The 24,749-nt window shown below is 41.1% G+C and overlaps 3 protein-coding genes across 8 annotated transcripts in view; 2 read left to right on the forward strand and 1 right to left on the reverse strand.

The window, feature by feature from the left end:
• The window catches only part of Dop1 (dopamine receptor, D1), a 71,180-nt gene extending 56,811 nt beyond the window's left edge, over positions 1-14,369 (forward strand). The window contains exons 2-8 of one of the 3 annotated variants that reach the window (XM_033471812.2): positions 7,209-7,281; positions 7,699-8,008; positions 8,775-8,922; positions 9,091-9,194; positions 9,399-9,681; positions 9,914-10,147; positions 11,159-14,369. In XM_033471812.2, the coding sequence (XP_033327703.1) occupies positions 7,209-7,281; positions 7,699-8,008; positions 8,775-8,922; positions 9,091-9,194; positions 9,399-9,681; positions 9,914-10,147; positions 11,159-11,248 (1,242 nt within the window). In that variant the 3' untranslated portion in view covers positions 11,249-14,369. Of the gene's footprint in view, positions 1-5,602; positions 7,282-7,698; positions 8,009-8,774; positions 8,923-9,090; positions 9,195-9,398; positions 9,682-9,913; positions 10,148-11,158 lie in introns of those variants that run through there. The other 2 variants (XM_033471810.2, XM_033471811.2) reach the window with 2 other exon arrangements.
• MetRS-m (Methionyl-tRNA synthetase, mitochondrial) lies at positions 12,762-16,705 on the reverse strand. Of its 2 annotated transcripts, XM_033471809.2 has the most exons (8): positions 16,293-16,705; positions 15,059-15,223; positions 14,705-14,979; positions 14,391-14,622; positions 14,079-14,305; positions 13,662-13,896; positions 12,978-13,545; positions 12,762-12,911 (listed from the first exon to the last, which is right to left on the reverse strand). In XM_033471809.2, exons 1-7 carry the CDS (start codon positions 16,549-16,551, stop codon positions 12,989-12,991), a joined length of 1,950 nt encoding a protein of 649 aa, XP_033327700.2. In that variant the 5' UTR covers positions 16,552-16,705; the 3' UTR covers positions 12,762-12,911; positions 12,978-12,988. The 2 variants fall into 2 exon arrangements, with proteins under 2 accessions (XP_033327700.2, XP_033327698.2); XM_033471807.2 differs by having other exon boundaries at positions 12,762-13,545; positions 16,293-16,574.
• An 18-nt stretch (positions 16,706-16,723) lies between these two features.
• On the forward strand, positions 16,724-24,723 carry LOC117221125 (casein kinase I). 3 transcript variants are annotated; one of them, XM_033471816.2, is made up of 7 exons: positions 16,724-16,742; positions 19,636-19,755; positions 21,217-21,326; positions 21,419-21,641; positions 21,741-22,034; positions 22,132-22,408; positions 22,691-24,723. In XM_033471816.2, exons 2-7 carry the CDS (start codon positions 19,642-19,644, stop codon positions 22,699-22,701), a joined length of 1,029 nt encoding a protein of 342 aa, XP_033327707.2. In that variant the 5' UTR covers positions 16,724-16,742; positions 19,636-19,641; the 3' UTR covers positions 22,702-24,723. The 3 variants fall into 3 exon arrangements, with proteins under 3 accessions (XP_033327707.2, XP_033327706.2, XP_033327705.2); XM_033471815.2 differs by lacking the exon at positions 16,724-16,742 and adding an exon at positions 19,172-19,542; XM_033471814.2 differs by lacking the exon at positions 16,724-16,742 and adding an exon at positions 19,172-19,519.
• Positions 24,724-24,749: the final 26 nt, after the last annotated feature.

Consider the following 24,749-nt stretch of genomic DNA (forward strand, 5'->3'; position numbering starts at 1 on the left):
TTTTGCAAATTTCGTTTATCTTACCGATCAATTACGTTGCGCAGAGTTGATTTTATGCTTGGACGTTATGGGCAACATTTACAGTAAATTCTCCTTAATTTTCCGTCAGCTCGTAAACCAAAATTATTCGAGTCTTGCAGCCCGTTTTTATAATCGTTGACAATCGACAGTTATAAAAGCGAGCCGCGAGCCTCGAATAATCGTCTCTTCTCTTCTCAAATTGTCCCTTTTCGTTTACAAGCTGCAGAAAAATTGGGGAGAATATACTGTTTTAACAAACGCCAATTTTTACGACCTTCCGCACGAATTGTCCAATGGCATTCGATGACCATAATTACGCTTGCTAGACCGCGGATTTTTATGCAAAATAGAAACTGTCTACCTCGATAGCATCAAACTATGGTAAAATAAATATTTCTTTCTTTTCTTAACAGGTTCGATAAGTTGTAATATAATGCAACAGCGTTCTCAGTCTTTTAATCTTTCCGCTGTTTTATGCTCCCAAGCATTTTTCTCATAAATGCGTAAAATCCACAGTCTAATGATCACCTTACGCTCAAGTTTAAACTTTGTCCTCTCCAAACACGCCCTGCTTTACTCGATCTCTTATTCGCGTTTAAAACGATTAATGACTTCAACGCGAACGCGTTATTACTACATTAATTTTGTTTGACGGTATCTCAAACATCCAAGTGGCACCAAATTATTTTAAAACAAGAGGGTCGTGTCACATTATACGGCGATGATAACAGTTTAAATAGGATTTTTAGAAATGTTAACATTTACTGTCGACAAATGGATTTTTGTTCTACCGCAGCGTGTTTTGTGCGTATCAGGTGCGTCCTTTTCTGCTGCCGTCAATTTGTGCTCCATTTGTATGTTTTCGAGAAGGATACTTCTTCCCGTAAATAAATAAATAAATAAATAATTCGATGTTGCGACGACGGACACGTAGACCTTTGTCGCGCGGTCCTGTGTCTCGGTCGAGTGTTCGAACCGTAACAGCGGAAACGGGATTGTCGCCATTAAAACGGTAGCCCGAGAGGTAATCTTGAATTCCCAGCAATCTTGTTCCGTTCCGCGAGAAAGAACGTCCCCGACCCTCGACAAAGTAGCATTTCCGTGGAAACGTTGGGTCTCCGAATCCTTTGACTCGCAAATGGCTTTTGACGGTCCTCGCTCGAAAAACTCTGTCTCTAACGAGCCGCGCGAGACGTTTCCCTGTTTCATCGTGTTCCCGGTAAACCATCCGCGTGTTGACATTCGCTGAAACCGCCTTGCCGAGGATCCCGCGAAATCCAGAATAATTTCCCGGTGTTTCTTTGTCCGGGGAACAATCTTCCATCGGACCGGCGACGCTCACGCCCTCGCAAATGCTAATATTTGCGGTCCGAAAGACGCGGGGATTCCGACGAAGGAATATCGCGCGGCTGCGAACTTTCCTTATCGAATCGTCGCCGGATTGGCCGGGGTTCGGGCACGTAATCTCGACTTACAAGTTGCCGAACTGAAACGGCAAAGTTCTCGCGGAATAACGACGCGCTCCGGATAAAACTGCCGTCCCCGCGAACACGGAGAGTTGAACAGCGTAACCATTCCGGGAGTTTTCCTTTTTTGAAGCTCAGGCGAAATTAGATTCGCGGGCACGCGTTTGTTTTACGAAGGACCGTGCCCGCCAGCCAACGGAACAGACGCGGAACGTAGTCCCATTGGATTTCGCTTTCCGGCGTGTCAAGGGTTGCACTCGCCGGGAGACAGTTTGCAAACTGTTCGCAAATACCAACGGAACTCGATCGTGTCGCCACGAATGCGCTTTCCCCGCACAATTCCTCAACCGAAAATTAGTTAATAACTATTTTATTTTGTTCACGGGGTTTGCTCCACTTTAGCGTACAAATGAATGTACAAGGGTGGCCCACCTAAATATCTCCTACGGTAATAATGTTGCAGAAACTAGTTTTTTACCCAGGGTCATTATTTTCCGAGTTTTCAAGGACATCGCAGAGGTATATTATTCAGGCGATATTGAGAAATGCAGGGATTGGCAGATAGAAGAGAACCTCGTAACATGGCATTTAGTGATGTTCAAGTTCGTTCCGTTCCTTATGCGTCAATCATTTGTGTCTGTCAAGGTCTTCTTGCATACACACACACAGATCAAGAACAAGTTAAACTACGATACGATAATTGTTAGACGGTTACGGTGCATTCCCTGTGTAAAATCTGCCGAATGGGCGTAGAGTGGTCGAAACGGGCGTGATTGCGCTGGAAATTACTGGCACAGGAAATTCCACTCGAATCCGCGTCCACGATAATTAGCTAGAAAAATCGGAATTCGCATAATGGCTCGGCATCCGTTTCGAATCGCATCGAAAATATCGGCGCACTCGAAACACTTCGTCGTTATCCGGTTCAATCTCGTTTCCTCGATTATTATCCGGTCATCGCGTTCAACGATCGCATCGATCGAATGGGTCGATTGGTTCGCCGCGTCGATTCTCGCATAACTTACGAACCGGTGGAAAGAATGGATTTCTGCGGTCATAATTACACTTCCATCTTGACTACGAATAAAACCGTTCCCTATTATCGAGACCAAGAGATCAATCACCGATACGGTATTGCTGTATAAAATACTAAACGAAATGATCAATTGACCCGAACTCCTGGTTTTAATAAACTTTTACGCTCCGGCACGCGTCTCTTCGTACCAAACGTGAGAGAAACCAGAATTGATGAATCAGATCCAATAACTCGCGTATGCCAGAACGCAAATTCATTTCGTGCCGCACTGGATTTTTTGCGTTCCCAACTGTCTCATTCGAGCGTGATGTAACGAAACACTTTTAATGATAGCATTTCTATCTAGCAAGCGGCATTTACCATAATCGAATTTATTAATACCTTATACATTAATGGATTATTCCCTTAACCCTTTGCACTCGAGTGGTGACACTGAGGCACCATTAAAATTGTTACATCACGCTCCAAGATACTTTTTATATTATAAAAGTCTAGACGTAAAAAAATTCTTAAAAGTCTAATTGTTGTACGAGTCGCAAGACCATAAATTTCATGTGCGTAAAATGCACTTTGTCATATAAAATGGAAATACCGTGAGACAGAAAAATTAGTTTAGATTTACAGTTAAAATGGCTTCGAGTGCAAAGGGTTAATATAAGCAAGAAATTTTACGCTCTGCCGTTTCGAAGCCCGTGTTCTTAGAGAATGAGAGACTTTCGCCGTTTAATCTGCCGAGCGCAATCGCGAAATTAAAAGTTAATGTCCCGGCGAAAAAATGTCCCGTTGCCGGCGGGCAAATATGCTCGATATTCGCAAAAGCGCAAACAGAGCGCACGAAAATATCCTCGCGTTCGTCGTTCGGCACGGCATGCGAACGCTTAAAACTGTATTAAATCCTATGCTGGAACTATCGCTATTGTTAGCAAACAAATACGCGATGGGCGTTCGCGCGCGCGCGCTTTGTAAATAGATAAATAAATAATGGGAGTAACGGGTGGGAGCGCTGGAAACGGGCAAGCGCGCTGCGCGGCCGCGTGGAACACGCGACAATAATTTTTCTGTCGTTCGAGAATCGAGAGTGCGACTATTGTTCGCCGTTTCGCTCGTATCCCGCCGGGGTGGAACGGTGATAACGGGGGGAGGATCAAATATTTATTTGGCCGGCCGGCAGTTCGCGATTCGTCACCCGGCGCGGCGTTCATTCTTCACGCGCGACGCGGTAATTCGATTCGGTAACCAACACATTGTGTCCAGCACACCTATTGTTCCCCCGCGGAAGGAAGCCTCGTCGAGAAGTTTTCCTTTTCGCTCCGGACCTAGCAATTTGCTCCAGCCTCGTGTTATTAATGAAAAAGTTCGCCGAGAACCGCAGCGGATTCCCTCGAACATTCTGACGACGCGACTGGCAGACGCGGCCCGATAATTGACACGAAGAAAAGCGGAGTTCGATTTCCATTTAAAACGAAACTCGAGACACCGTTCTCGAAACTCCGGCAAATCAGCACAGAATGAAATAGAGAGAGAGAGAGAGAGAGAGAGAGAGAGAGAGAGAGAGCGGGAGAAGGAGAGAAGGGATCGGATGTCTGTAAACGATCCGGATAATGAGAAACAAGAAAGACAGCGATCGATTCAATCAACCGGGACATAAATTCCTGTGTATGGAAACAATTACATGGACAGTTGTTGAACGACTCAAAGAGGAACACCGTCCTGAGAATGTTCGTGAATTTTTCCAGGTGTTCGATTTCACGATGCTGTTCAATGGTCCGATGGTAGTTGTTGTCCTATCGTGACTAGCTACAGCAACACGATTCTCATCGCTGAAGGCAGAGACGAACGCGTACGATTCTCGATGCAACGAAAACCCACCTGCTGGCTCGACCATGTTAAGAATTTAGAACGCCGGAGGCCGAGAAGAGCGGGAATCTCGCGGGCAATTGTTTGTTTCCTTATTTATACTTTTACGAGGAGATTCCATTTTTCAACTGTACGTCGTCTGAAGCGCGGCGCACGCGTAACAACACGAGACAAAGGGATGCAGCGGGAAACGAGTCGGGTACAAGGCAGACGAGACAGACCAATTGAAAGATCCGCGCCGGGAACAGTAACGGAGATTAACATCCGGCGAAGAAAGAAATCTCGAGCGGAAAAGTGACGGAATTGAGGAGATAACTTGTACGGTGGCGAAGCATGCTGCACAGAATGCAGAGTCTCCGTAGCTTTGCCTCATTTTTGAATGCTGATCTGAATGCCATTATTTTCATTTTAATTTTAATCCATTTGTAAATGGGAAAACCCCATTAGTTTACATAGATTATCGAACAAGCGCGGAACTTCCGTTTTCTCAGCGGATATTCATATTTTATCTTTCTTTAATTATTCTTTTTCGTTCTTCTTTTCCATTCTATCTATTCATTATCTATTTAGTAAAAGCAAAAACTCGTTTGTCACGGTAACTCATAGCGGATAGACACAAACAATTCCGTTTTCCTTATCAGAAATTTGTAGCGTTTATTTTCTCTTTATTCTGTTTTGTTCCTTCATTTTATTTATTTCGGACCGTCGCCTATTCAGTGAAAGCAAAAACTCGTTCGTCCCGGTGACTCATGGCGGATGGACACGAAAGTTATTTATCACTTGACCTAATAGATCGTAGACATTAGGAATAGTCTTAAAAATTATAAAATCGCTCGCAAAAAGTAAGGAACGTCTAAATTGTATACAGCTCGGTGGATCATTTATTTATACAGGCACGCTGCAAACGCGACTCTCGCGAGGATGGTTCCTTTCTAACAGTATCAAATTCCCATACTGTCTCGCGTGAAACAAACGCGAAGGAGAAAACGTTGAGAGGATAACGGATCGTCGATGCGTTTCCCAAACGATTCGCCGAAACGCAAATTCGCTTTCCCCGGAGATTAACGGGACGATCGGAGGCAAGTTTCGATTTCTACGGACGCTCCGGGGGCTCGATTATTCGAGCTAAACACGACCATAAATTTCTGCGCTCATGAATAGCCGGAATATATTCACATCTCTCTCTCTCTCTCTCTCTCTCTCTTTCTGTCTCTCTCTTCATCTGTCTCTCCTCCGTCTGCTCTCTGCCGCGCGCACGCGAATAGCGGAAGTGGGTTTCGGTGATGGGAAGAAAGCGAACCGGAGAAAATTGGAAATTATTCGTCGATTTCTATCCGCGGCGATTCATGTACAACTTCTTTTACGTGGAAACGAGGTTCTAGCGAATCGCTCCGTTGTCATCGTTTCATAACATTTTTGTTTCTCGACGACTCCAAACGAGGTAGAAATAGTCTTCCCAAAGATTCTTCTCCTTGATTGGACATTAATCTACTGTCTCAACTATGACGCTATCGCGTCGGGGCTTGGGTTGATGACCCTCGAACAACGCCGTGATCAAACTGATAAGCTTGTTTTTGCATTATTTATTCCTCTCCTGATACTCCGCGCCTTCTTAAATTCGATGCTCCTGTACGTCACACGAGAAATCACATCTTCTTCCAACCTGAATGTCATCGCACCCTTTACGGCCAATTCGATTGCCTAAACCGATTGTTTCTCGCTTCTAACCGTTTCCGCGACACTCTTGACTTTCTCAATGATTCCAGCGCACCGGTTAAACGCTCCACCCTTTCCGCGGCACGTAAATTATCGTAGCGTGTCGTATGTCAGATTATATTACAGCAGAACCTCGATTATCCGGGTCAAACAAAATGACACGAATGCGCGGTTAATGGAACAATTACTTGCTTATGGTTGCCTTAGATTGAACTAATAACGTATAAAATGTATTTGCATAATAGATCATTCTGATATTGTACTTCTGTCTTCTTTTTTTATTTATATCTTATTTTTTAGCGTGTACCCTGTATAAGAAAATGTTCTTCCCGTTGACATCGATAAACTATTATTATTACTATTATTAATGCATCACGACACAGCAGTGTTCCGATTTGATTGTTTACGTCGCGCGTCGCGTCGTTACGTTATTTGGTCACGCAAACGGATAGTACCAGCGTCCGACAGGTGTCACGGTCTCGAATCTCATTAGCGTATGATGATGAGAGGAGAAAGCGAAATTCTAGAAACGATGCTGCTCGACTATTCATAGATACTCCCCCCCTGGCACCCTTCGCCACGATATTTTTACGTGTCTTCGAGGCGGGATAGGACACGGGCACACGGCTTGACAGACAACGCGTTCAGCCGGAAGTAAAGAGCCTGTAAACCCAACGTCATCTTGGTCCGTCTGTAGTATCGATTTTCCGTGAATACGAATCTCGGGAGTATTCCTGGGTGTATCTGCAGCTTTGCCGTGAAATATCGGGAAAATAACAGGAGAAAATAGAAGTAGCCGCGTGTAACGAGAAAGCATTCCGTCACGGTGTACCCTCTTCGTCCTCGCGCAGTCAGGAACCTCTGTCACGGTTTCTCGACTCGTTTAGCCGGGGGAAAACGTCGACCGTTCCGACGTTCCGACCAGAAATATCGAATTGCAAAAAGCACTCTCGAAAAATAATAATGTTCCGAAATATCGGAACAGAGAGATCCAGATCGCGACGACGAGCACGACGCGTCCCGTACACATATTTGCACGGGATGGAGAGCAAAGAGCGTTTTCGGCGATGATCGACGCGACCCACTCATGCCCGGCTTTTCTCTGTTCGCAGAATAATGTGACAGAAGGGGAAGAAGAAGATCTGCCTGAAGACGCTTCCTCGCTGTTGTCGGTGCTTCTAGTTGGTTCGCTAAACCTCCCATTTAATCGATCGCGACTCGCCCCTCGAAGACAAGCCCTGTGCGCGACTTCAAGCGAGGTCTTACGATCGCGAAAATTTTCATCCGAACTGGTCCGCTTCATCCCTGCGCGCTCTTTCAAACTAGTCGCTCGACACCACGCGCAGCCAACCGGTTGCTCCTCCATTCCCTTCCAACGATCGGCTAATTTTCTGCCGGCTAAAGCTCTCCTCGCCCTTTTCAATGATACTCGCGTGCTCGAGTTTACGCGATCTTGGCCTATCTTGTTCCAGGCCGATTCGTTCACCTCGGCCGACGCGAAAATTGAATTTTCGTTTCGTTAGGACCTTCGAGGGGCGAACGAGCCATTCAAGGCGAGATCCTGTCGATTCTATCCGTGCCGGTTCCCCGCGCGTCTTTCAGGTTTCCTCTTCCTGGTATTGATATTTTTATCCGTCGCGGGCAACATCCTCGTCTGCGTGGCCATTTACACGGACCGTGGGCTACGGAGGATAGGGAATCTGTTCCTCGCGTCCCTCGCGATCGCCGATCTGTTCGTCGGCTGTCTGGTGATGACGTTCGCCGGGGTCAACGATCTCCTCGGATATTGGATGTTCGGCCCGCGGTTCTGCGACACTTGGATCGCGTTCGATGTTATGTGCAGCACTGCCTCCATTTTGAATCTATGCGCGATATCCCTCGACCGTTACATCCATATCAAGGACCCCCTCAGGTGAGTCCCCTTTCTACACCTTTCTACCGCTGCCGGCCGAAATTGAAAGTCCGAGAACTGTTTTACTCGAGAACCGACAGCCATTCTTTAACACGTTCGCCGTCGAACGCGAACTCGCAGTATATGAGCCGTTTATTTTGAAAGTGGCATAAGTCACTTTACCGTAATGAAAAGTGGTGATTTTTTAAATGTTTATACGAAATTATTTATAAATATATTTATAAATAATACGATATTTACAAATATATTTTTTAAAAATATCAGTATCCTGAGATAACAAATGCAAATAAATCTTCTCGAAAGTTAGCATCCATATTCTTAAACGTGTTAAAACGCAAACCTTTAAATATATCTACTTGAAAACAAAGTGACTTATGCCACTTTCAAAATAAACGGCTCATACAGCACGGTACAATCGAGAACACATTTGTAGAACGGTGACGACTTGCAATTTTCTACGGCACAAGGTGAAAGTACCTATTACGAAACACCGCTCAATTGTGAACCTACCCTGGAAATGGATGTATAAAAATTCGGCCCGTATTTTCGAACGTTGTTTCTTTTGTAAATTGTACCACAATCTTTTCGTCCCGATTTATGGAACGGTTGGCATCCATGTTTCATTCTCGATGATACCTGTTTGGAAACAGGCATTTCAAATGATAGCTACGCGGCGCTCGTGTTTTACTCGTGCTCGTCGATTATAATCGATGCTCCCGTCGATTCGAATTTACATTGTAAAACGATGGGGTTTTTTGTTGAACAGATACGGTCGTTGGGTGACCAGGAGAGTGGCGGTCGCCGGGATCATGATCGTGTGGCTGCTCGCAGCACTCATATCCTTTGTACCGATTAGCCTAGGCCTTCACCGGGCAGGAGAAGAAGAAGCCATAGTTTACGATGACGGCCCTGAGGTACGCGTCGCAATCCCTGACTTTTAAAGATCGCAAAATTAAAATAAAAGAAAAGAAATGAAATGAAATGAAATGAAAGAAATGAGAGAAATGATTGGACGGAAGGGCGAGATCGGCGACGAGAACACGATTTTGCGTCCACACTCCTCCATCGCTTTTGTCTTTTAGGAAAACCCTACGTGCGCCTTAGACCTTACACCCACCTACGCGGTCGTCTCCTCTTCCATATCTTTTTACGTGCCCTGCATCGTAATGCTGGGAATTTATTGCAGGTGAGCGCCACCAAATCATTCGCCAAGTCAGAAACAGAGAACTACGGTTTTTCCCTTTGGTTGAAATTGAATCGAACGGGGGGGAAAGCTGTAAGCTTTCTCGATAGAAGCGACGCGCGACCGGACCCCGTACGGGAAAATAAGACCGTCGAGGGTCGCGCGCGATCGGAGAACGACGAAATTAATCGATGGTATTGTTCGCAGGCTCTATTGTTACGCGCAGAAACACGTGAAAAGCATCCGGGCAGTGACGAAGCTGCCGGACACATCAATGGCCAAGAGCTTTCGCGGGAAGAGCACCCGCAACAAGCCGCCGAAACCGCCAACTAAAACGAAGCCGACGAGCCCTTATCACGTGTCCGATCACAAGGCCGCCATCACCGTAGGCGTAATTATGGGTGTTTTCTTAATTTGCTGGGTACCCTTTTTCTGCGTCAACATCGTCGCCGCGTATTGCAAGACCTGCATATCAGTCCGAGCGTTCCAAGTACGACAAACGCTCCTTTCTCGCGAACATTTCGCAGGCTCGTTCCAGAGACTCTCGTCTCGAGATCAGTCGAAATCATAATAAGGCATATTAGATGTTTCTTTTTTTTTTTGTTGAAAATTGAACAAAATAAACGAAGTTGAGATTAGTTGAAACGGCGGCTGGAACGACCCGCGCAACGAAACGGAGCAACCGAAGAGAATGTAAAGAAACGGATATGAATTTGTGTCAGGTACTCACTTGGCTCGGCTACAGCAACTCGGCCTTCAACCCGATCATCTACAGCATATTTAACACAGAGTTCCGGGAAGCGTTCAAGAGGATCCTGACGAAAGGTGCACGCGCCCGAGGGAACCAACCGTCGACCAGCGAGTGCGGCGAGTTTCGATCGGTGGTGGTGCAGAAACGGAACGGATCCATGATCGAGTGTAACATTAGTCCGAGATCGAGCGCGGACAGCTGTCAGGTCGGGATCATGGCGCAAAAACACCGCGACACTATCGTCAGCGCGATATAAGCTCGAGAATTTTCGAGGCCCCGAGGGGGCTCTCCTCTTCCGAATTGATAACATAGATCTTCCTATCGGACGCTGGTCGCGCTTCTTCGACGACGAAAGGACGCGCGCGTGTACACGCATTCGCATTCGTAAAACGCATTCGCATACACGCACACACAGAGACACGCGTACACATTCGGTTCACTGTTTCTCTCTTGCCCCTCCGAAATCTCGCGGTCAAAACTGTTCATCGCCGGCTCTTTGTCCCTTCCACAGGTGATATATCGTGTTTCCTGAAATCGCGATTGTGACACGCGACATCCCGATCATGGGCTCGCACGCGCAATCATCAACTGAAACATTCGCCGTCAAACGAGATCAAATTGAAACAGTCGTTGCACTCCGAATCGATTGGTTTTTGCCGGACCAAACCGTCGACGACATTGTGCGAAACGAAACGGTTCTATCGGTGGCTTCGAAAAAAAACAAAAAAAAGAAAAAAAGACATTGAAAAATAATTCCATTTCGCAGAAAACCCTGTCCGGCATTCGTGGCAAAGAGCGATCGATTCGACGTGAAATTACAAAGAAGAAAACGGAACGACCGGCAAACGGTTATCGTGTAAATTCGCGCATGTTTCGCCATAGATCCGTGTAAATTCGCGTAAATTCGTGACACAACGCGTGAACGTGATTCGTTCGTGCTTGACCTGTTAACCGGATGGTTTCTCCACCATGAACATCCTCCTGTCCCCATCCGCATGTACACCGACACCATGTGAAAAGATCAAAGGATCATCGATAACGACTCGTTTACCGCGACACCCATATTTCACACACAGGATATCCGATTCACGATGCTACAAACATATTCCCGGTATAATTAGATCGAATTAAATTAAATCTTCCTTAAGAAGAGTACGCGAAAGGTTCTTCGGAAACGCCATAGTAATAACGAGTGAACTCGTCTTCCTGTTAACAGGTCAAATCTAAGAGACAACGGACACGCCAACAAACGAACAACGTTTGTCGTTTTAATCGATCGAACGAGACATTCGAAGATTTGCTATGATTCGTCGAAACGCGGGGAACGTTGTTGAACTTTTTGTCCGAGTTCTCGCTGCTAAAAGCTAAAATACAAGCTTTTCCTGGCTCGGAAAATGCCGTCGGGGGAAGAAGAGAAAATGATCTAGGTAAACAAATGTTGCTCACTCTGCGTAGAATTAGGCGGTGACCACTTGGCTCCCGATGGAGTTGGAGCAGTTCGCGCCCGAATCGCGGCCAATTTGCGCCCATACCTGCTCCGATGCAATAATGACGCATATCGATCAATTGGATATTGGAGCGTTTATGTTGGTAGGCTCCTCTCTCTCTTATTGTTTCAATTCATCGAGAAAAGTTCGACGCGACCGATCTCTTCGTTTCGACGGTACCGGCGCCGCTAGTCATGGCTCAGAACGCGAGGACGACCAACACGGCGTAAAGAATTTGCGATTTTTTTACTGGCTATTTTTTAAGCGGAAACGGTGAACGGTGAACGGTGAACGGCGAACGGAAGCGGAACCCGACGACCATGGACAGTGGTAAATTAACGGGGGGTAGAGAAAAGCAATGAGAAGAACGAGAAAAAGAAAAAAAAAAGAAAAGAACAAGAGAACAATGAAAGACAATCACCAAAAGGTAGTTCAAAACATATCCACGAGACATAATCCACCCACGATATAAGGAAACAAAACTAAATGGATAAGCGCGGAGACTGGAGAGGACACCGAAGTTCCGACAAAAATGAAAACACGGGGGCTCGTATTGGTAGAACGGAGAATTCGAGCGATTAGTATCTTTAGAGCGTACGTTCTCGTAAAGCAATTGTAATTAAACAGAAATCATGTTGATATAGAGCGTGTATCTACGACCGTAAACTAAACAAAGCTGGATGTTACGCGAAGCACTAAAAACATAGTAACGTCTGTCGAAAAAATCGTAGCTTATTAGTGTTAGGATCGCGGTGGAACCCGCACAGATTCATTTTCCATCTTGTAAATAGTCATTTATTTATTTTTCTATATTTGACGGGAGCGACACCAAGACGAGAAGAGAGACGATCCGTCTCGCGTGTAATTTTACGCGTTCCAAAGCGATTGCTTCGTTTAGGACCCGTCGAATCTGAACTCGAATCTGCGTCTCGCATATCCGAACGAACAAAGAAACGCTCGCGAAAACGCGGCGAGTCTCTTCCACGCATCTATATCAGCGACAAGAAGTGCACTGTATTCCGACTAGAGAGAGCGAGAGAATGGGAGAAAGAGAGAGAATGGGAGAAAGAGAGAGAGAGAGAGAGAGAGAGAGAGAGAGAGAGAGAGAGAGAGAGTTCCGGTATTAAAGAACAAACGAACAAGAATACGCAGAATGCGGCATTTTAATCGTAACACCCACGTATCTCTGCGATTTTTCATATTATCTTCAAACGTAAATATATCAAGATTGAAGTCGTCATTTATGTTCCGTAAGGCTATCGACAATTTATGACAAAAAAAATGATGGAGATACGTAAATGTTCTCGTCCGAATGTCGCATCCTGTACAAACATGTGTCTATATATATATCGATGCTATATATATAGTATATTCTATCTGCAGCAAATTAAAAAGACCAGAAAATTGAACATAGTCTCCCTTGTCGGAGTGACACGTGCACGATGTTGATGTACACTGATAATACATTTGAATGACCGTTCTCTGTAAATATATTAGCGTAAGGACTTCCACGCGAGTGTTATATTTGAAACGTTTTCTTACTGCTACCTTCATCGTCCTTAATTCTTGTCTATTCTCTGAAACAATTGTACGTTCTGTGACACGCAGCGGTGCCTTCCGTCGAAGCAGTTGGTCAGGTGAAGCGGTGTCGTGTCCCGCCATAAGCGTCTAGTGGTCGGTACCTCGAGCGAGTCCAACATATTCGAGGTCGATCTCGGTATGATCGGGTGCAGTACCAATGCAGCAACGCGCACGCTCTCTAAACTGAGAGACAGCACGGCCTCCACCTCCTTGACAGAATCCGCTGACTTGCACAATCGCCACGGCTGATGTTGGTTGAACATCTGATTGGCAGTGTGCAACAAATCCATCACAGCGTCCACCACGTGGTGCAAATTGTGTTCCTCGTAATACTGCTTAGCGGTCTCGCCTATACCCTCCAAAAGCTTGATGTTCTTGCGGGCCACCTCGGTCCTCAAGGTGTCCACGTAGTTCGACGGGTCGGGTATCGCTCTGCTAGGGTTGATAGTCTTGCCCAAACATCGTTGCAACAGATTCCCAAAAGTGTTGGGGAGCTCCGCGTTCAGAATATTCCGAATCTTCTGTGCGTTGTAGTCTGTAGAAATGAGGTTCGAGTAGAGAGCTGAACGATGGCGTCTTTAAGTCAATACGTCTCGGATAGTATGTACATTTGTATATAATGCGCTGTACAATACGTGTTCTCTGGCTTACTTGCATCCGAATGCGGCACTGCCTGTCGCAAGAGGAAGTACCTCAGACCTTCCGTCGTGAACTCTGACATCGCGTCGAAGGGCGAAATCACGTTCTCCTTGGACTTTGACATTTTCCGATCGTCGACGGTCCAGTGCCCGTGACACAGGAGTCTCTTCGGCGGCTCGAGACCCAGCGCCATCAGAAACGCTGGCCAGTACACGCCGTGGAACTTTAGTATGTCTTTTCCTACAATCTACGTTCGTAGACGTTCTATTATCCCACCAACTTTTCAAGTATCAAAACAGTATTCGCTCCAGGAATGTGAAAATCAACAAAATCGATACTGTAATTACATTCTCTTAATTTCTCCTCTACAACATGATGAAATTCGCATACTCGGAACGAACACTGTACCGTCTCGCACGGAATATTTACATGAGTTGGCGGCCAAAATTGTTTGAAAGAATTGTCCGGGTATCCTATCGAAGTCAAATAATTCACCAAAGCGTCCAACCACACGTACACTGCTTGGGACTTATTTGAAGGCGTAGGAATGGCCCAAGGCACTCTGTCGATAGGTCTAGAAATACTTAAATCTTGTAGACCTTGTTCAATCCAACTAAGCAAACTCTTATGGTATATCGCCGGTTGTACTGTATTTTCTAAATACAGTTTTGTATATTAAAACGACGAGTCTCTTCAATAAAAACAGATTCAGTAATTCAATGAAGTTGTACGTGGACATACCATTTTTCAGCCAGTATAGCAAATCATCTTGGAAAGAAGTCAGACGAAACTTATAGGTTTCTTCTTTCACCCACTCCACGAGACTCTCCGAGTTTGCAGTTAAATAAATACTCTTTCCAGCTTCATTCTTTTGTTCTATCACCTCCGCGTCCGGAATAAATGCTTCATCAGACTCGCTGTACCAGCCGGAATATTTGTCGAAGTAAATATGTCCGTTTTCGTCTAAACGATTCTGAAAGTTTTTGTTCCTTTTTTTTAATATACGTTTACAACTGATAAATCTAGAGCTAATTTTAAGTTACTTATTGAACAACCCAAAAATGATGAACCGCTTTTATGTGTTGTTCTTCGGTTGTCCTAATGAATCGTGAATATTTAACGTTGAACGTGTCGCACATTTTTTGGTATTGTTGAGAAATATGAGTACAATATAAAGACGTCGGCATGTCTGAATTCATTGCGGCTTTCTTAACTTTAGTACCGTGTTCGTCGGTGCCAGTGCCCAGGAATACGGAATGTCCTAGCATAGAGTTGAATCTAGCTAAACTGTCTGCCAACAGTGCAGTGTACAGATGCCCAATGTGTGGCCCTAAAGATATAGAAAAAAAATCAGGTCAACATCGTTTAGTGAAAAATATTTAAGTTTTCATTCTAAACATTGGGCCTACCAGCGTTAACGTAAAATATTGGTGTAGTGATGTATACATTTCTAGTCGCATGATCGGAAAAATAATTTTTTCTGATATGAATCCACGATGGTTGTGGTTTTGTTTCAAAAAGACTAAACCTCTTTAAATATTGGCTACAAGGAGACCTCATTCCATGTAATGAAACTGGAATTCAAATCAACCTATAATTAGAATTATTCTAAGATAAGTGTGAACAGACATAGTTTTAAATGAGTAACATCTTTCATTTTTTTAGTGATTTATTTTAATCTATATACAGATTTCATTTAGAGTCATCTATACCCAATGAAATATAATTACAATTTTTACACACAAAAGCTCAATTAGCATTTACTTATAATTGTATTCTCTCCAACTGTGCAATCAGATCCATGTGTTTAAATTCATCAGGCTTGCTGGTGAATAAATCCAACAAACGCAATCTCTCAGGATTATCTGTGCTATAATATAATTGTAATTCATTTGCTAAGCATTGTGCTTCTTGTACACTAATGCATTTCTTATCAAATTCGCCCCTCATGAGCACAATGCCCTTACTTTCTTTGAGTTCTGTATAATATACCATGGACAAACATTCTGATGCATTTTCCTTGTGTGCCTGGTACCATAAAAGAGGTGTCATATGGATTTCAGTTCCATAAAACTGAATAACAATAAATTCATATCCATGTTGTTTAGGCAGTGGTAGTAAAAATGTAGGGTATTGTTTTCCATATTTGAACATTTTATCAAATTGCTCTGGCGTTAATACACCAGATATACAATCCTTGTGTTTATGATAATCTTTCCATATATCTATGATTTCTTCCTTAGATTTGTCCAGAATCATATCTACCTTCATTATATTATTCAATTCCACTTGCCGAGGCTGATCATTTTTATTCAATTGCGGTTTTGCTTGACTCTGATAAAACTTATATTCTTGCTCTTGTTTGGCTTCAATGGAATAACACATGATCAAAAAGAATTAAAATTACTGCTAATATATCTTTTCCTTTATAATTATTTACTAACAACTATACATACTCTATGCATGTATGTACGAGGTAAAAATGAATATTTAATACAAAACAAATATTTGTTGCAGCATAACATCTACTTAAAAGAAAACAGTAGTAATTTTGGAATAATAAAATGAAACGACTGAATCAGTTTTCATTCAGTATCTTATAAGTAAGTGCTATTGTTTAAGCGTAATATATAGGTTATATACCTGTCTTCTCTTGCAATTTCTTCTCTTCTTTCTCAATTTGCTGTAAAAACTGGTCGGGACTGGTCTTCTGAAGTTTCGCTATCTTTTCCGCATATTTATCGAAATAAGGATTTTTTTGAAGATCTTCCAAGACTTTTTCGAGTCTCCTAGAGCTCGCCATTATGAATCGTTTATTACCACTACTTATGCTCGCACGAATATTTTTTTTAAATGTTGACAGCGACGATAACCATATTATGTTTCTTAAAGGAATTGCCATCGATCATTCACAATTAAATAAATTACCTACTAGTACTACAATTAATCGTACATAAATCGTAAAAATAGTTAATGAATGTCGGTTTCTCGTCATACACAACTTTTGCAGATGTCGCTGTGAAACTACAAACTGTAGAAAATTGTAAACTGCCATCAGTGTCATACACGAATTTTTCTTGTCGCTTCTAAATCGTGAGTAATTTAAACTACTTCTCATTTGAATTTACTTCTCCATTTCGACAGCAAACGCTTGAAAAATGAAATAATAAGAATCGTCTCACAGTCAACGATGATATTTCGTATCATTTCGTATATATATCGTTTTCTCATATGTAAGTGGCACAAGGCACAAGGTTCCGGTACAGCAGTACCGTAACTATAGAAAAGGACAAATGTCTCAAAACACGATGTCATATTTGACCTACATGTATGTATATCTGTTTTTAAATGACTTACGTACATGCAGAGTAAAAATTATATTAATTCTCTTTCAATATCCTCTAAATTGTTTTCTACATGTACATTGAAATTGCGTTCTTTTGAAAATCGCGTATTTATTACAATAATTTATAAATGGCTAGTGCTGTACAGAGGAAGAATTGAAATTTTTCAAATATTTAAATTCACACTTCCATTATTTACCAATGTAGGCGGTATGCGATACATATATATATACATAGTCAAGAAAATTCAAATTCTCACTTGTAGCCTGCGGTTTCAAAGATTATTATTAAAAAAATAATGAATAAAATTTAAGCAACAAACTTCACTACATTGTTCCTCCATCGTCGTGTTTGGCAAGTTCTTCAGCGTCACATGTCAATCCCCGCCATTTTACTGCACAGTTAACCAGGCGCAGAATTTTAAGAGAAAAGCGATAAACGGAAGAAATAACGAAAGTAAACTAGCTTTCATTAAGAATGGGATCAAAACGTATTCATGAATTCGAAATTCATTTTATACTATTCAAAAGCTATAGATTTTCAACGATTACACTTCCAATGCATTCATTTTATATAAAACTGTTTTAAATCGTATGATATGCACATGTTTTGAAAGCGTAAATGCATATGACATGTAAGAATCAACAAAATATTACTTCTTCATATTTATGAATCAATTGTTTAAAGTATAATACAAATATAAAATTGCGGGGAATAGAAAACTCTTACCCGAGATACATAGACATATGCACTTGTAGTAGGTTCAAATGTACTCTGTCGGGGTCGATTATATTCGTATTGTATAGCGTACATTTCTCAAAATACTACTTATCAGAGTATTCAAAATATACTTCTTTTTCAAAGCACTTGTAACGTATTTAAAACAATCTAATCAGATTTTTAATTGTCCATAACATCATTTTTAAGTTGTATAGTAATGTCTCACCATAGTAAACCAAGGCAGGAGTAACCGGCTTAGAATTATGAAGCAGGTAGAGAAACTGCTTTTCCTCTGATTGGTTAACGCTTCACAGCTAAACAGTGCTGCCCTCACAGTTCTAGACAAAGAGAGGAAGTGACGACGAGTGAGCAAGAGAGCACGATATCAGCACAACCATAAACGAAACAAGTCACGCCGACGACCAGTATAGCTTTGTCACTCTTTCTTCTCATCCGTATGCCTGACACTTCATCTGAAACACATGGCACGATATTCGACTTGTATTTTATAATTCTGGAGTTTGAACCTCGCGCCATACTTTAATGCCCAGCCAAAATTCTACCAACATCCCCATTCTTCCGTTACTGCGTCTTTAGTGGCCCGTACCTCGTACGACGAGGTAATTCGGCCGAGAAGGCCCCTATCACCATTCCCATCTTGCACACTTCGTGCGCCGAGATTTAGGGTTGTGAACCGCCTGGACTAGCGTTCAAAATTAGAGTTCAAAATTATTCGAATTGTTCCAAATAAACATTTATAAATATTTCCAAATGGATTGCAAATACGCTGGACTGTATGGTCGAGAATCCTAAGGGGCGAAAAATACAAGTCAAATATCGTGCCACGTGTTTCAGATGGAGCGCTAGACATACGGATGCGCGAAAAGATTGAGATCGCAAGCACGGTAAAGTAGATAAGCTATACTGGTCGTCGGTGTGACTTGTTTCGTTTATGGTTGTGCTGATATCGTGCTCTCTTGCTCACTCGTCGTCACTTCCTCTCTTTGTCTAGAACTGTGAGGGCAGCACTGTTTAGCTGTGAAGCGTCAACCAATCAGAGAAGAAGCAGTTTCTCTACCTGCTTCATAATTCTAAGTCGGTTGTTCCTGCCTTGGTTTACTATGGCGAGGCACTACTCTACTATGGTGAGGCATGACTGTACTTCATTTCTGTTCATGTCATTCCTTTTCACCTGCTCGACGCCATTCGTCTTTGTCTCTAGTCGTCTTGACAGCAAATAATGAACCAATCAGAACAACGACAATTTCTTTTATGTCCTGCCGAGCGTCACGCTTTGCTTGCGAGACGTTACAGAGACAAGAACTGATAAACATTATCATTGCTGGTGGCGCACGCGAATGAGTGTATCGATACGGCCCTGAAGAAAACCTAGCACCTTGAACCCAAGCGAGTCACTTCAATTCGAATGTAATATTGCGACAATGCTAAACTCTCACCTTAACCGGACGAAATTTAATTGATTATTAAACCAGAAAATTTGCGGATAGCTCGACTGATAGAATATTTCGGCGCATCGTTGGCAATCGTTGGATGAAGACTCTGATTTGAACGCGGTCCGCCGTGACGCATCGTTTCCGCAACGTCAGTCGCTCTCGTGTTTCTAGCGAAAGGGAAAATGTCGGCGTGTTAGTGGGGTTTTCTTGTGCCAGCCAGAGAGTGCTACTTTTTGGCTACGAGATTTCGTATGCATATTTTCTAACGGGAAGTAGGTCCAGCCATCGGTACGGCTCCGAGAAGGCACACCGTCCTCGTGTTTGCCAGTAAATGGCGTGTATGTCCCATCGGGTACGCTCAGTACTTTAAATCAGGTTTGAGTCCGACGTGAGCCAAAGTCGCAGAGGTCCGCCGTGGGTTCCAGGGAGGACGGATATTGGGAAGTCAAAAGTAATATGTCCTTGCAGTTGGCGATGTCAGTGGTAAAGACTGATTTTATCGTGGGCAGCAAGTACAGGCTGGTGAGGAAGATCGGCTCGGGATCCTTTGGCGACATATACCTCGGTATCAACATCTCTAATGGCGAGGTAAGGTGTACCGTTTCGTGCGAGACGAGCTGTCCCAGCACACATTCTCTTCTTCCCGTTTTTCCCTATCTTTTTCTCTTCCCTATAAAACTGACTTTTTAACCAGCACCTTGTCTGTTCGCCTTTACAACACAAACGAGAGTCCTTTTCAAGCAGTGATATTCAACTTTCCCCAAAATATGTTCTCCACGACATCGGACCTGGACAGATTATCCGTTTTCTTTCCGTTCAAAAATACACAACATTACGAAAACTTGGAAAAAATTGCATTTGCTCGATCGTTTCATTTGATTTGACGATTATATTAGCAGTTCCTTTGTCCAATCGCATTTTATTGAGCTGTACGCGATAATGTTAACCTCTGCGTATAAAAAAGGTGCATTGTTTTAAATATTATGCGCGCGAGATAGTAGTCGATCGTGAATCGTGTCCGTGATATTTCGATTGAAATGTTTATAACGATCTTTCTATAGCGATCGAAATCCATGTCTATACAGTTACAATTTTTCTATTGTAAGCAACGGTTATATATAGACATTGTTTGCATAAAAATTTCATACAATGAGATTGTACTACCTTATGTGTGATTTCATAAGTTTCTGATTAGGATTTAACTGTGCAGAACATTATTGATACTCTTTAATGTGAAATAATAATTCGCGTATTATAATATATATGTGTATATATAATGACCAACAAAATATTTGTGAAAAATGAAATTGATTGGAATGCCAAGAGAAATAAAAATAAGTTGTAATTTTTAACTTTTTATTTAAGTGAATAATTCACAACTTTAAACACTGCATTTTATAGACCTCTGGAGATTTTTACATCTTTCAATGCTTCTAGCTCATAACAATGTTAACCGATTTTGATAGTATTCTCGGCATGTATATAAATTACCAAGATCTACAAAATGCAATGTTTCAAGTTTAATTATTCACTCAAATAAAAAAGTTAAAAAATACAAGTTATTTTATTTTCATTTTATTTTTCGCAAATATTTTGTTGGTCATTATTTAGTAAACTAGACTCTCCAAGTCAATCAGTCCACTGTTTTAAAACTTATTCCATGTTAAAAAGTGTCCGAATATTTTTGTGACTGTATGATACAGATGTATACATATATATGTCTCTCTGTGTATGTATGCGTGTGTTATATAGAAAAATATATAATTAGATTTAGTAGTCTACAAAAAAGTTTCGAAAATCCTAATATTATAGTTTCCTTATATTATTTATATTGGACAATGCCTATGTATAGGTAAGTTTTTTGTGTGCATAACTTTAAATAAAATATTTTATATACATTTTAATATGTGTAGTAGAAGAATATACTTTTTACCTACATATTATATTAATATAAATAAAGTAACTTAAATTCTTTAAATATATGGCCATATTCTTTCAACTAATTCCTTCTTTAACACATTAAGTTATATGTATTATATGTTGTCTTAGGAAGTTGCTGTTAAATTGGAGAACATGCGTGCTCGGCATCCGCAACTCCTATATGAATCGAAATTATACAAAATTTTACATGGAGGTGTAGGAATACCTCACATACGTTGGTAGGCTTCCATTTCATATTGTTCTTTGATTTGTCTTCTGCATTTACGATTTATGGATGTTATAAAAACCTGTTATTTCTTGTTGAATGTAGGTATGGACAAGAACGTGAATATAATGTACTTGTTATGGACCTTCTGGGTCCATCCCTCGAGGACCTTTTCACATTCTGTTCGAGAAGGTTCACAATTAAAACAGTTCTAATGTTGGCAGACCAAATGATTGGTAGGATCGAGTATGTTCACTGCAAACATTTTATCCACAGAGATATCAAACCAGATAATTTCTTAATGGGTATTGGTCGTCACTGTAATAAGGTAAGTAATATGGTATTTAAGATGCATTGGTAGTCACTGTTTCAACCGGATATGTAAATAATTTTTAAGAACTAATGCGAAGGAATTGTAATATTTCAGCTGTTTCTTATTGATTTTGGATTAGCTAAAAAATATAGAGATAGTCGCACAAGAATGCATATAATATACCGAGAAGATAAAAATTTAACGGGCACTGCAAGGTATGCTTCAATCAATGCACATCTTGGAATAGAACAAAGTCGTCGCGACGATATGGAATCCCTTGGTTACGTGCTTATGTATTTCAATCGGGGATCCTTGCCCTGGCAAGGACTTAAAGCTGCTACTAAAAAGCAGAAATACGAGAAAATCAGTGAAAAAAAGATGTCCACGCCTGTGGAAGTTTTATGTAAGGTATGTTTTTGTTTCACATTCCTCTTTCCCTACTTTTTCGTTTCGGAATAAGATGAATCTAAAAGTTGATTGTACTTTTCAAATATTTCATTTTTAGGGATTCCCTGCTGAATTTGCAATGTATTTAAATTACACTCGAGGTTTGCGCTTTGAAGAAAGTCCAGATTACATGTACCTACGTCAACTTTTCCGTATACTTTTCCGTACGTTAAATCATCAATATGACTACACGTTTGACTGGACGATGTTAAAACAAAAAACAACACTTCCTACGACCGGAGCAGGTTCTGCCTGTTCGGTAGCAGTCCCACAGGTTGCTCAAGGGCAAGGGCAACCCCTTGGTCAGACAACTGCTAAAGCCAACGATCCATCAGGTGCTTATATTAAAAAAGGAGAAAATTTTAATCATTATTAATATATGCATTTTCTTCTATGCCAGCGATTTACATGTGTCATAAATGCATAGAGATCCGCAGTCTAGTTATTATCGCGTTATGTTTCTTTTGAAAAAAAGCATGCGTAAACATTATGTAATGATTTCATAAAAGAATTTCTATTCAAATTTAACAAAATATTATTAGTTGTCGCAACCGTTATTAATAGTAATGTATCTGTTCGATTAATTTTGTTAATATGGAACTTATATTTTGTTGCAGGGGCACGTTAAGACTATATTCATATGTCATTGCATCAATCCTATTTTCAGTCGATTGTGTCCAAGATCAGGTACACGACTTTGTACGAAATGCCATGCAAAGAGTTAAATCAATCAACCCTCTAAGTTTATACACATAAAGGAGGTGTTATGCGATGACTATAGCGTATCGTACACAATAAAGAACAATGCCACGGATACACGTTTCTGAATTCACTTCTGAACAGTGAAAAAATACTTCCGTGTATTCATTCTCAGTTCTTAGAGTTTTGGTTGATCCACCTCTTTGGGCTTAAAACTCCAAGTGAGATCAGCCAGAGGTGGCTTGTTCTTAATTTGTTAAGATCTATTTAATTCACCGTTGAAATATTCGAAATAAAGATTTTGATGCCCCGGAGACCTCTGCAAAGGAGTACACAACAGTGTAATGTGTGATTTAATCGAGAATTCGACACATATAATTTTCATAGAAAGAAAGAGAGGCAGCGTACTAACGAGTCGTAAAAATATTCGGGGTAATCAATTAAGTAATTATATAAAATTTTATATCTATTCTGCAAATAGAAAGAAAAGTATGCGAGAACAAGTGAATGAGTGATCATGTGCGAGGATGAAAGAGATTATATGAATAATTGTACTGAGAATGATAAGTATAGTGTTGCTTCCCGATTTTCATTTCAATCTCAGTACAATAATAGTATAAATATGTGTGTGCATCTATGAGAGGAGAAATGTTAATATTTTTCTTACATAAGCTACCGTGTCAACAGTATCAAAGATCTCCCTTTGATATTATTGACCCTGATAACAACTTTTTTTTTATATAAATATATATACATAACGTATACATAGACTCATACATGCGTACATGAGAGTAAGTGACAGTATCACGGAAGTAAATACTGGCAATTAATATTGAAGTACGTTAATATTAAGGCAGCAATTTAACTTTTAGATACATTGTATCAATCAAGAAAATGAACAAATTTCAAAATGATTTCGTCCTGAAAAAATTTGCTTCTTCACTCTCTTTCTTTCTTTGGCTATATTTAGTCCATAAACAAAACAAATATTGAACAAACTCTTTTTGTACTGGAGATGGATTGCAGGATTGTCTTTTAAACGAGTGATTGACTCGTTGTGAAAAGTAGAAATATGGAAATAGAAGAGTAGGAGTTGGTTGTGTCTCGATTGAAAAATAATACTGTAACCGGATTCAGCCGAAAGACTTCTTCCGTATAGTTTTAATGGCAGAGACTGTGCAGTGGTATTTTCCCGTGCTATTGCTTCGATGTTAAGTTTATAAGGCGTGACTTAAAAAAGAAAAAACATTAATCGATCAGTTGATCGATTGTTAAATATGTATAATGAAACGTCTAATGTGAAAGTCACGCGCAACGCGTACGCCGATTAGGGAGGAGTTCATGAAAACTCACTTCTGTCATTGAAAGTTTTCGTTCACATTAACCATACTATTAGTAGTTACGTCAATATTCACGCGTCCATGTTCCACGCACTACTTCCAAAACGTTGTATAATCACAGTCATTGTTAACTCATCACTTGTCCTGTTTCGTGGAGACATTTTAAAGGAAACGTCCGGTCAGCCTTAGTGGAATTTATTAATACAAGGATGAGCACGACTGGATTTTATGTTTATTATTATTATTGTATTTCTAATGGACAACACATTGTTTCATGAAGTTTCTGGACAGTGATTAAAAGAAGGAGATATAATCATTAACGAGTGAATGTGTGGTTAATTATTATTATTTTTATTATTATTAATATTATTATTATTGCAAAGGAGGGAAACGAAGAAACAAAACGAATGAGTAAAAATGTGTATTACCATGCAGCGAGAATGAGTGAACGAGTAAGTTAATGAATAATTAATGATATATGCACTTACTATCTGGTATGTGTATATGTATATATATACAGATAATACTATATATATGTACATGTATGTATATGTGTCTGCGTATATATACATATATACATGTGTGTATTTATAATAAAATTGTGACAGTAATTAAGGCATACGTTATTTCATAAATA

The sequence above is a fragment of the Megalopta genalis genome, chromosome 15 (genome assembly GCF_051020955.1).
Source record: "Megalopta genalis isolate 19385.01 chromosome 15, iyMegGena1_principal, whole genome shotgun sequence".
Lineage (NCBI taxonomy): Eukaryota > Metazoa > Arthropoda > Insecta > Hymenoptera > Halictidae > Megalopta > Megalopta genalis.